This window comes from Acomys minous, assembly GCF_964271855.1.
Source record: "Acomys minous genome assembly, chromosome: 5".
NCBI lineage: Eukaryota > Metazoa > Chordata > Mammalia > Rodentia > Muridae > Acomys > Acomys minous.
In genome coordinates, this window is record NC_140494.1 from 116,595,965 (window position 1) to 116,608,212 (window position 12,248).

Below are 12,248 nucleotides of genomic sequence, written 5' to 3' on the forward strand. Positions count from 1 at the left end.
AGACTAATATTATGGAGCTATTTTCTCAGTTGTGATTCCGTCTTAGATGACTCTAGCTTATGTCAAGTTGACAAAAACAAAACAAAAACAAAAACTAACCAACACAGGGCATGACCCAGAGCTGGAGCTTGAAAGGGGGGTCTTCTACCCAAAGCCCCTGCCACCCCCACTTACCTAGTACAAGGCTCTGAGCAGAACTCTAGGTAGGGCAGCTGGCACGAATGGGGCTGTCTCCTCTGATGTGTCTAGTCCAGCCCCTCCCAGTTTGGTGGAATGGAACAGTAACCACGCTGAAGCAGAGCTGAGGCAGAGCTGAGGCAGGGGCAGGGTGAAACACGCACAGCTCCCATACTACAGTCAGCACCTGCTACCCTCAGGACCCCTGTCTGACTACCACTGTCACTGCATCCCCCACCACCAGAACACCACTGGAAAGGATGCACTGCATCCTTCACAGCTCCAGCAACTGAGCTGATGGGGGTGGCAGAGGAATAAAGCAACGACAGACATACAGTCACATGCACAGGAAAGCTGGGATCGGATGGCCTGGGTTCTCTGATACAGAAGCCAAAGCACTCTGGAAAAGCAGCACATTTATTATGTACCGTTGAACATGGAGGTGGGCGGGGTTATTACCTACAGCTAAACAAGGAGTTCAGCTTGGGGCTAATACACACAGATAAACAAGGAGTCAGAGCTATTATATGCAGCTGAACAAGGAGGCGGGTTTGACAAATCCCACTGGAAGCAGTCTGTAGGGGAGCCTTGCCATTTCCCATGGGGCAGAGGCATTTGCATCACACTCACTCGGGACTTAACTCACCCAGGGCTCCCTCCATGCCCACAAGGACACTTAACTATTCCTCAATTTAAAAAAAAAAAAAACAAAACATAATGATCTCCAGGCTGTGAGAAAGATATATCTGTTCCCACTTGAAGTCTGCAGCCCCACAAGACAAGGGCTTTTCAGGAGGCCCCTTGGTGACTAGGGCAGCTTTAGGGCACCTTGCCATGGAGACAGAACTCTGGACAGCTAGTGACAGAAGTGGACAGCTGGATGATGTGGGTGGAACTCAGGGCCACTGGCATTTTAGGCAAGAGCTATACACTGAGTTCTATCCAAGCCTGTTGACTCCTTTCCTGAGGGGACTTGCAAAGGGCATCACGGTGTCTGTCGCCTGACGCCACATCCTTGGAAGTCTTGGCAGGAGCCTGCAGCATGGACAAGCAGTGGTTTCCTGCAGCTGGAATTCTCTTGGCTGGTAAGTGAACGTGGATGGGGAAGATGAGCTGAGGTGCCTTCTTGTAGGGAAGGGCGGGATCCTTCTCCTCAGTGAACTCCAGGACTCTCACTTTCCTTCACGGTCCTGGTCTTGGTCAGCCAGAGGGATGCTAGGGAAAGACCTCAGGCTCCTTGAGGACCCTCAAGATCACCTGCTTGGAGCTCTAGACACATGTAGGTGTAGGTTCGGCATTAACCCCTTCAAAGGTTGCCCCAAATATATGTTCTACTGTCCAGTCTGCCCCTAGTAAGAACCCTGTATTCAGGGAACATGGTCCAGTCACAGTCTCATCATGGAGAATCAGACAGACTTCCAGCTCCATCAAGTTAATCTGAGATGGTTTGAATAAAGTAGGCAAGACTCTTGACTCCTGGCAACCACTTGGGTCTGGGAGACTTCTCTTTGTGGGGGTCCTTGACATGGGGGTTGTTAGCATGGAGACAGACAGACACATCCTAAAGGCATTTTCCTTTGTCCTCACAGTGTCTATATCTGGGTAGACGTGCGGGCGTCCCTGTGTTAGTTGGGCTAGACTCAGAGAGGGGAGATGGCTTGAGTGAGGAGCTCTGTGGTTTGGGGTCTAACCAGCTCTCAAGAACGTAAGTGAGCAAGATGTAACATGGTGAGATCTGAGAGGCTGGGGGCCAATCCTTCCCGGCAGACATTGGAAAACCGGGCCTTTCATGTTTTTACAGCCTTTCTAACAGGCTCTGCTTCTATCCTTCTTTCTACTCATGAAGACCGTGACCAGTTTCCTACAGCCTCTGGCACATCTGCTCGGCAGAATAACAGCATTCGACTTGTTGTCCTGACAGACACTTCTGGTGGTATCAACTCCATTGAGAGGGAATTGGAGGCCCTGGGGAGGAGGAGGGCAGGAGCCCTTTCTACGGAAGCAGCTGGGGGTCGGGAGTCCCCTTCAATGCCTGGCCCCTCAGGCAGAATCAAACCTGAGCCAGCTGCCTCAGCCCTGACCACATCTGCAGCCCACCCGGCTGTTGAGTCTCAACCAGTGTCCTCTGAGGCTAAACCTCTAGAGGAAATCTTGGCCCCTGGAACTCTAGAAGCGAATGCTATGTCATCACCACAGCCGTCTCCTGAGCGTGGACCTGAGCGGAAGTTCATCAAGGCTTCCACGTTGCGTGGGACAGCCCCTGCCTCTGCTACACTGGAGAAAATCGTTGCTGCTAAACCAACACAGCGTTTAATTAGAACTTCCCTTTACCCCATATTTGTAAGACCTCCATGCCTGTTATGTCACACCTCTAGTCCCACTGTCCAGATACCAGCACCTGGCCAGAGGGACGGCCACTCCAGGCCAGAGGCATCCTCAACTGTGGCGTTGGCTCCAAGAACCTCCTCAGGACTGCCTACCTTTCCATGTACACCTAACACACTGAAGGCAACAGAGCCCCTGTTGCTTTCATCTTCTGGGAGTTCGGGGCTGGACCTCACCTCCCAAGCCATTACCATGGGCTCCAGGTCATCTGAAAACACTATAGCTTTGGGCACACACCCAGTATTCAGTGGTACTTCCGTGCTGCTGTTGCCCTCGGCAACATCGCCTTCACATCCGTCCTCCCTCTACTCCCCACCCCATTTGTCAGCATCGCCTCCGTCTTCATCCCCACCACCTACCTCTTTTTCATTCTTTCCTCTACCATCCTCAGTACCGGTCCCAGGTTTCCCAGTTGCCAGAGGAGCCAGGAACTCTCCTAAACCTTCCGTGTCTGTGACTGCATCCTCAACTACAGACTCTTCCATCAGAATCTCAAACCTTGCACCCCTTAGGGCCCTACAACCCAGCCGCCCCGGGCCTTGGCTTCCTATCGGCCCAATCCACATGCCCAACCTCTCCCTCCAACACTTCTCCAAGCCTCCCTCTGCCCCACAAAGCTTTACAAGGTCATCTGGGGATCCTGATCCTACCCAGTCCTCTCCCCTGCCTCATCCTGGCCAGGATGTGTCTTTGCAGGACTTGAGTTCCTCCGCTCCAGGACCTAGTCACGTGATCCACTCTGTGAGCTTCAGGATCACAACAGCTGTCTGGAACCTGGTACCCATGGAGCGCATGCTGTTGAATAAGCTTATCTGCTACCAGGTGCGGCACCTACCGGATGGGGAGAGGGATGTAGATGAAGGCAGTTCCTCCTGCTCTGCCTTCACAGTACGCCAGGCATAGCCATGACACACACTCTACAGGCCTTGGCTCCTAACAGCAGCTAGACACAAAATAGGAAAATCTAATGAGTACCATGCTGTGCTCCCGGGAGGAGTCTGAAGAAAGGCTAGACAGAAATAATTCTTTGAAATCATTACAGAGGGGGGGGGGGGAAATCTCACAGTGGGGAAGAACTCACCTACCAGAAATGGAGCAGGCTCTTGCTGTGCAGCTGCCGGCTTTTTATCAGCACACAGTACACAGCAGGACCTAGGAACCCTGATACCCTAGTAAAGTGAAGCCTGGTTCCTGCCTCCATCCCGGAACCAGGAGCAGGGCGGCCATCTTTCACTTGTCATAAGGGGCACAGTTTCCTCTCTGCTTATTGAATGACTCATTTCTATGTGCAGCTCAGAAATGAACAAGAACCAACAGGAGCTCCTGCCATTGGAGCTCCAGTCCTCGGGTCTAATCCAGACCAGTTTATAATCACAAACCGTGGCGAGGAGGAAAGCAAGCTAGCCAAGCGCTGGGTGAAGTGCTGTGCACACACTAGGTGGCCACTTTACCACGGCAGTAGATCCTCTGTCTCTTTTTCTAAGTTTTTGGCCGTGGGCTGGTTCTAACTGGAATAGACAGAGAGTAGCCACATCAAAACCTAGGGATCCCCAAGCACCGGGGCAGAGAGAACACGGTTTAGTTGCAGAGGGGCTAGCAAAGGATTCGGTGGCAAATGAGGGTGGGGCTGGCAGCCCAGGCTGGTGGCTGTTGGGGTGCAGAGCCCAGAGTACTGGACTGCGGAGGTAAAGCCAGCACATGCGCAGACCCTGGACAGATGGATCCCAGTTATGGTTTTCAGTACAAAGCAATCACAAACCTCAGGCTGCTAGGACCCAGGAAAGGCCCAGCTGGACCAGGATCAGGGATGTGGACCACTGCAGAGGCCAGGACAGATGTAAGGACACAAGGCAGTGGTGGCGGGCAGACTGACCCTCATGCCTCTGCCTCAGCTCCAGCTCACCTACCATGAGGCCTTCTCCAGCTTCAAGAATGTCAGTGCTCTGCTGTTTCGGTGAGTGTATGCGTTTCTCAACTGACCTGGGCCTTCACAGCACAGAGCCCCAGCCTGCACTGCTCAGCCTCGCCTGAGTGTCCAGGAACCCCTTTGCCCAGACTCGGGGTGGGGGGGGGTGGGGGGGGAGGAAGTGTGGGGGAGGTCAGGAGAGGGTTATAAGAGGCCCACATTTGGTTCTGCTACCAGCTGTGCTGCATGACCTCAGTTGGCCTTCCTGCTGTTTCCTGATTCCAGCTGTTGTGTCTGGACAGGATTGTCTGAGTGCCGTGAAAAAAAAAAAAAAAAAAACAGGCAAAGAGAGCATCAAGCTACTTATTCTGGGAACACAGTCATGTAAAGGATATGTAAATATATGTAAATCCTTGGGTGGGACTCTCTCATTCCAGGCTGCTGGGAACTTGAACTACTTCTAGGGTTGCCACAAGGCCATGGCCCTAGCTGCTTCAAAGCTGTTTTCCCTTTTAATAAACTGAAGTCCCCTTCTGTGACTTCCCCCGGTCCCGGGCCTGAGCTAGCTTATCTCCCCAGGCCTGGGATGGCACGGGTGCTCACAGGCAGAGCAAGTGTTATTTTAGGTTCTGAGGCTGTTTATTTGCAGGTCTTGCCATGAGCGCCGCCTGAAGGCTGCCTCCCTCAAGATGTGAGCTCCAGCTCCTTTAGGCTTCCAGAATTCCTCTGGCCTGCCACTTCCCTCTCCCCAGAGCCCCTGACTTCTTGAACTGCAGCTGATGCTATTTTTCTGTGTCTACTTGACCTCCTGAGAGCTCCCAGCCAGCTGTGACATTTTTGCTTTTGTTTTTGTTTTTCAAGACAGGGTTTCTCTGCCGGGCGTGGTGGCGCACGCCTTTAATGCCAGCACTCGGAAGGCAGAGGCAGGCGGATCGCTGTGAGTTCGAGGCCAGCCTGGTCTACAAAGGGAGTCCAGGACAGCCAAGGCTAACACAGAGAGACCCTGTCTTGAAAAACCAAAAAAAAAAAAAAAAAAAGACATGGTTTCTCTATGTAGCCTTGGCTGTCTTAGACTCGCTTTGTACACCAGGCTGCTCTTTAACTCACAGCAATCCGCCTGCCTCTGTCTCCTGTGATCTTTGAATAACACCTTACCTGAGTCTTTCCCTGGATGACTCCCAGTGTCTCTGTGAGAACCAGCTCACTGAGGAGTCCAAGGGAACTTACTTTAACCAGGCACCTGCCAGGTGCAATCCCACCCGCATCCTTCAAACCTCCCAACAACCTTCTAGGAAGAGTATTTTATCCCCATTTCCCAAGGAGCCCCAGCACTGCAGGGGTCATGTGACCACTTTAGTCATGCAGGGAAAGTTTTATCTGCAGCCTGGAGCTGCCCCTGCACGCCTCTCCCCCTCAGTGCACCCCCTTCTGCACCCTTGTCCCCACTGACCTCTCCTGCAGGCCTGGTTCTACAAGAGTGAAAGCCTCCCTCGTGTTTGGTCTGCCTGATCCCTCAGCCCTAGAAATCCTCTGGGTTTTGTATCGCAAAGTGAAGTCCTCCAGATGGTCGCTTGGGCACCTGTCCCTGGCTGACCACAGCCTTTCCTCTGATGGTGAGTCTAGATCAGTGCCCATCACCCGCCCATGGAAGATGCTGGCTGGGTTCCGTGAAGGATCCAATTGGGTCTGCTGAGCAGGCCGTGATGAGAAAGGCAGCTGAGCTGTTCCAACTCCCCAGCCTGTTGCATGTGACTCTGCAGGGTACAACCTGACAGACCTTATGCGGGAAACCATCAACATCAGTTTCACAGTCATGAGGCCCTTCCTGCCTCAGCTGCTGCTGCCTGGCTCTCAACCTTTTATCCTGTTGGAAAAGCACGTCCTCCAGCTGGTGAGGTGTCCTCTCCCCTGCTTCTGGGCCTGGGATGTTCTCTCTGCCTCCCTTGTCAGAAGGCCTCTCTAGCGTCTAGTGATAGCTACAGTGATGCCCAGTGGATGGACGCAGCACCAGCTTGGCATATGTGGGAAGGCAAGAATGGAGGGAACCCAGCCGTGCCCTGAGGGTAAAGCTGGCTGAGAGAGGAAAAAGCTCTGAGGAAGTCAGTGGCCAGCCTAGCACCAGATGCCCCTGCCCAGGAGACTGCCCTGGAGAAGGCTCTCCAGTCCTGCCTTACCTTGTCTGGCACCTGACTCACCCTATACTGGGCCTTGGGACAGGCAGCTCCCAGCCAACCTGACCTCCAGGACTTTCTATAGGTCACCCACGAGGTGTCAAGATTCTACAAGGCTGATCCCCAGGACCGGCCCCTGCTCCTATTCAGGTGAGCTGACTATTCCATTCAGTTTCCCAGGCAACCCTCGCTCACCCCCCCATCCCCCCACCCCCCACCCCCCCTGTTTACCTAGCTACTTTCTTGGAGGTATTTCTCTAGGGCAACTCCACCCTTGACCGAAAGCCCAGGGGGTGGGGGTGGGGGGGGTACAGATGAGGGTTGGAGAGCACCAGTAAGAACGTTGTCTAAACTGGCTAGATCCAGCCTCACAGAGTTCTGCCCTTAGAGGTAGGAACCTAAGAGTGTATACTTAGGCGCTCAATGCTTGCTTCTGGAAGCATGTACGGGCAAAGAGCCCACACTGCTGCACTCTCCCATCCTCTCCTAGCAACGTGAAGGAGTGGGTGAGCATTTACATGGAATACAAGTTCAAGAGGCCCATCCCCACCCACCTGCAAGGCCTGGCCAGTCACCTGGCCCGTCGAATAACAGATCCCACCCTCCAGAAATCCAGCATGGTAGCAAACGGTGAGCTTTGAGCCCCCACCCCCACCCCCCACCGTCCATGTATGGCTCTGGGCCAGCCACTCTCTCTAGACCTCACTGTCCCCTCAACAGCAAAGCTTGCGTGCGAGGCCTTAGGGAGGAAGTGGGTCCAGAGCTCTGTGGGAAACCTGGGCTCAGTGATACAAGATGGTCCGGTCCCACTCTCACTGCTCACCTTAATCCTCTGTCCCTAGAGAGGAGACAATAGTCGTCAGCCTCTCACTAAGGTCAGAACTGCATCTGCTTCATGAGGCCCTCCCTGAGCAGGCTAGTACATCCATACTGGAGAAATCCAAGGTCTCTCAGTCCCCAGAAGCCATAATCTGGGGCTATTCTTCAGTGGGCCTTCAGCCCCCAAAGTCCTGATTCATCAAGGGCTGTCCCAGCCACCTCCCCTCTGCAGCCTCTCAGGTTGAGTGTTACCATCCGGGAGCTGTGCTCGGTAGCTTCCAGAGACAGGGCCTTGGTTTGTCTCTCAGAGCACCAGCCTGAGAGGTGTGCATGCCCAGTCAGTGTTGGCCTCAGCATCCCCTTAACAGACAGCAGAAGCAGCCAATCCTCTTTCAGTAAGACTGTGTTATGCATGTCTGCACGTCATTACAGAGCCCCTCCTGAGAGATCAGGAACAGTAAAGAACGCAAGGCTTTCTGCTGTCAAGTCTGTGTGAACAGGCCATTGCCTCACTCTTAAGACAGATTAGAGCATGGGCTGTCAGGTTAGCTTTGTGGCTCCTAGCTCCTCCCTTACAGGGAGAGGATAGCCAGCCCTTCAAGGTATGCCACAGCAAGAGAGCTGGCTGCGGTCCAGTACAATTTCATATATAAATGTGGAAATTGTGTATCAGATTCTTTTTGTGCTATACAACTTCCTACTGCTGATGTTTTTCATGCATTTAAAATATAATTCTTACCTCACCAGTCTAACAAAAGCTGGCAGCAAAGACACGCCCTCAGACAAAGTGTGCTGACCACTGGATGGGAGCAGTGGAGTTTGGGCAAGCAACCCTAGGCCAGGGTGTGGTCCTATCCCACAGCTCCCAGAAGACAGGAGTCCTGGGAGCTGCTATCATCATAACCACCCCATCCCTTTAGGGAAGAAAGCAGATCTGGTGCTTTATGAGACGTGGCTTCTGATCCTGGGTCACCCTTTCACCAAAGCCTTGGAGAACAAGACTAGTTCTGAGTCCCAGGAGCTTCGTGGACTGCTGACAAAATGGGTGATGTGAGGGGACAGAGGCAAGGAGAAAGGGTGAGTGGCTGGGCTAGGCTGTGTAAGGCTGTGACACTCTTGGTTTCTCCTGACCTCAGCTAACCTCAGCCCTCCAGCCTCTGCAGAACTTTGGTCAAGTGGTGGTGGAGGAATTCTGGTGAGTCTCCAGTTCAGAGGGTGGGTCCTGGGGCTGGATGAAAGAGCCTCTCTGCATCTCTCCAGCCCCCATGAACTCTCCTAGGCAGGAACCATTGAGTGCCAGAGTGCAAGCTGCCTTCTTCGGGGCTGCACCAACCCTGGCCATCATTCAAGACCACATGTGCCAAGCCCTGAGCTCCCTGCAAGACACTGAAGGTCTCCAGTTAGAGATGTTCACGCCAGTCCATGGTCAGTGCCTCTCCCTCTGTTCATGCCCTCCATCCTTGCTAGTTCCGCCCCTCTGGGCTTTCCTCTTGTACAGAGCACTGCAGGGCCATGTCTGCTCTTAGCCTTCCTGTGAGCCCCCAGGGTACACTGGCTCTAAGTGTCCTGGGAACCGTCACACCCAGAATGCTCTTGAGGATGGAAAGCCCACCCCACCTTCCCACTCTGTCCCATCCAGGCACCCCCAGCTCCAGAGCCTCCAGAGGCCCCAGCTGTGGGCTTGTACTGAACCTCCAGTTCATCACATCTCTCCTTGTCCTGGTGAGTCTGGCCAGCCAAGGGCTTCTTCCTAAGAAAGAGACAGAGCCTTTGAGAGCTTAACGCAAACAACGCACAGCAGCCTGCTATGCATCTGCACCTGAGTTCTCTCCGCATGCCAGCTAGAACAGCATGCCTTCCGCATTGGGCTTGGACTGGACCCCATGACTGTACCACCAGAGTTCAGATGCCAAAGCAGAGGACCTGCACTGGAAGACTGAAGCCCCCCACAGCGGGGACTGCACCCCACGAGCTGTAGAGGCCCATCTTCTGCCAACTGCCCCGGTTGCCCTGAGATGTGGAGGAGATAGCTGAGTGATCTTCCAAAACTCTCCCTGAGTTACAGTGCTGGGTTGTAGAGTTCACATGACAGGGCAGAAGCCAAGGGGTGGTCAGGCCGAATCCTTCTAGAAACCATTTGAGTGCTAGATATGGGCTAGGGCGACAAGAGCAGAACTTTAGTCGTAAGGGGAGAACTGAGACAGAGACTAGAGGTGTGCTCCTACCACATAAGGATGCTGTCAACGACCACTCCAGGCCCTTAAAAAGGCCCCGGGTGACGTCAGCTCAATTCCTCTTCTCCTGCCTGCCCTCCACCTTCACAGATGGCCAGGTAGATGGGGAGAGGGAATCACCGGACAGCAAATATCTGTGACAGTTTCTCATCATGTAGCCCAGGCTGGCCTTTAACTCACTGCATAGCCCAAGCTAGCCTCAAATCTGCAGTGGTCCTCCTGCCGAAGCCTCCAAGGTGTAGGATTACAGACATGTGCTACCATGCTCCACTTTGGCTCCAGATATCCTTTCAGGACAGGAGTTCACTATGTAGCCATGGCCGGTCCTGGAACTTGCTCTGTAGATCAGGCTGGCCTCGAACTCAGAGACGCGCCTGCCACTGCAATTAAAGGTGTGTGCCACCACCGCCCAGCTCCAGATGTCATTCTTAACGCATAACTTTGTCTTTGCTATACCCCCAGGTGGCCCTTTGTGCTGCTCCCCCTTCACCAAGAAGCAAACCCCCTACCTCTTCTAGGTCACTTTGCCTCACCTCATCTCACCTTACCCAGGGCTTCCAGACAGTGCCTCAACCCTGAGGAGTAAAACTGCCGGAAGCCAGAACAGAAAAGGGCAAGCCTGGGCCTTCCTTTCTTCAAACTCCTGCCTCACCCCAGCTCCACACTGCATAAAATTGGGGATAACGCTCACTCCCATGTCCATGGCTGTAAAGCCAGTTCCTGTTTGGGGCTTCACATACCCTCACCTCCCACCTCTCCAGGAGGTGGGCAATGGTTTCCTTCACATCTAAGGCCATGCCCACAGGCCCTCTGCGGCATACACAAGTGGGGCAGGACAGAAGTAGTCAGGTCCTATGGGAGGTTCTGCCAGGCCCTGCTGCTGCCGTTAACTACCCATGAAACGGGGACCACACCTAGGAATATGAGACCAAGTGCCAGTATGTAAATATGGCATGCAGTTAGAGCCAGGTGAGCATCCAATATGTTCATGTACAGTGACCCCTGATGTGGCGTCAATCAGGCCCACCCTCGTGACTTCACAATGCCTCAGAGAACAGAGCAGAGGGGACCACAACCTACAAGCTGCACCCTCAGGAAGGGGCCAGAGCTTCTGCCATAGGAAAGGGGTTGCGGGCGGGGTGGGGGGTGGCTCTGAAGAAGGTGGTGGCCTTTGACTGATGCTTGGCTCTGGGCCTTTGGGCCAGTGCAGAAGTGAGAAACGGAGGTTGGCAGAAGTTACTTTCAGCTCCAGATGTTAACTTACCTACTTGGCATCAGTGGGAAGGGAGACAGGACTACACAGGAGGCGGCTCACAGTACTCAGGAAGGCTTAGCACCAGGCTAGAACAGTGAGGCCGCATGCAGCAACTCAGCCACTCCAAGTTATAAACTACAAGGTTGCATGGTTATCTGGCCTAGTCAGGGAGTTCTTGGAGCAAGGCTGATTCGACAGCCCAAAGGATCCCCAAACTGCAGGAGAGCTGGGAGACCCTGTGAGGGAAGGGGACTCAGCAGACAGACCGTGAGAGTCGGGTGAGGCGAGCAGGGTTCTAGTCAAGCTATGTAGGTCCACTGTGCCAGATACAGCCTTCAAGGTGAAGAAGGTATTGAGAGTTCCAGGGCTGGAACAGAACGTCCTTGGGGAATGAGCGACCACTGAGAAGGAACACAGTCCACCCACACAGTCAAACTTTGGGCCTGCTAGCCGGCTGAAAAGAAACAAAGAGTGGCCTTGAGATATGAAACGAACTGAGCATCCAGACCTGCCTAAAGTGTGCATCCATTTCCCGGTCAGATTCCTCCCCCGTGTAGATCCAGAAGTGACAGGCACAATGCTCCCTTGGTCAGTGCCCTCTTAGGTTTCCATGCCCCTGAAGGGGTCTAGTTAGAGGACATCAGGTACAAAACCACAGCCATTGGGAATGCCAACCTTTCAGTATGGCACTCCTCTGCCTGGGGCCCCTGGGAGTTGCCTCCAGTGCATAGCTCGGGAAGAGCATCTTAGGGTCATCACATCTTTCTCCAAGGATTTACATCCAGGCTACACAAGGAGTGCTGCCTGCCTGCCTGTCTGCCTGAGCCTAGCACAGACACTCTGGCCAGCTAGAAGGGACTGGCTCTGTAGCCCTTCCTGCTGAAGATACAGAGACCCTGAAAGGGCTGCACTGTCAGTGCCTGGAGGCAGCAGCCAGAGAGGAGGCCCAAAGAGCAAAGAAAATAGCAGCTGGCAAGAAGCCAGGCAGGACTGGCTGACTGGCTGGCTGCCCCCAGTAGTCTACCTGGGCTGAAGTGACAGGTGGGGTTAGAAGCACCCCTCCATTTCAGGCAGGGGAACCAAAGAGGCACTCAAGCCATGCTCCCAGCTGCTTTGAGGGGCTGACAGTGATCCAGTGGTCTAGCCTAACCCTTCAGCACACCAGAAAAGGTCTATGCAGGTTACCAAGTTGAGTATTCCCTACTACGCCCCCTCCTTCCCACCAGAACACAACTTGGGAGATGTTGCAGACTCCTGCTTTGCAGCAAAACTGGCTGCTGGGGCCCTTGGCCTCGTCTTGG

The 12,248-nt window shown here is 53.8% G+C and overlaps 1 protein-coding gene across 1 annotated transcript; it reads left to right on the plus strand.

Annotated features, from left to right (window-relative positions):
* Positions 1-1,219: 1,219 nt before the first annotated feature.
* On the plus strand, positions 1,220-9,240 carry LOC311598451 (taste receptor cell protein 1-like; the record flags this gene model as incomplete). The annotated part of the gene is made up of 11 exons (XM_084783489.1): positions 1,220-1,262; positions 1,979-3,384; positions 4,455-4,516; positions 5,930-6,081; positions 6,229-6,359; positions 6,725-6,789; positions 7,130-7,269; positions 8,379-8,503; positions 8,595-8,653; positions 8,738-8,883; positions 9,098-9,240. The coding sequence occupies 11 exons, from the start codon at positions 1,220-1,222 to the stop codon at positions 9,238-9,240; spliced, it is 2,472 nt and encodes an 823-aa protein (XP_084639615.1).
* Positions 9,241-12,248: the final 3,008 nt, after the last annotated feature.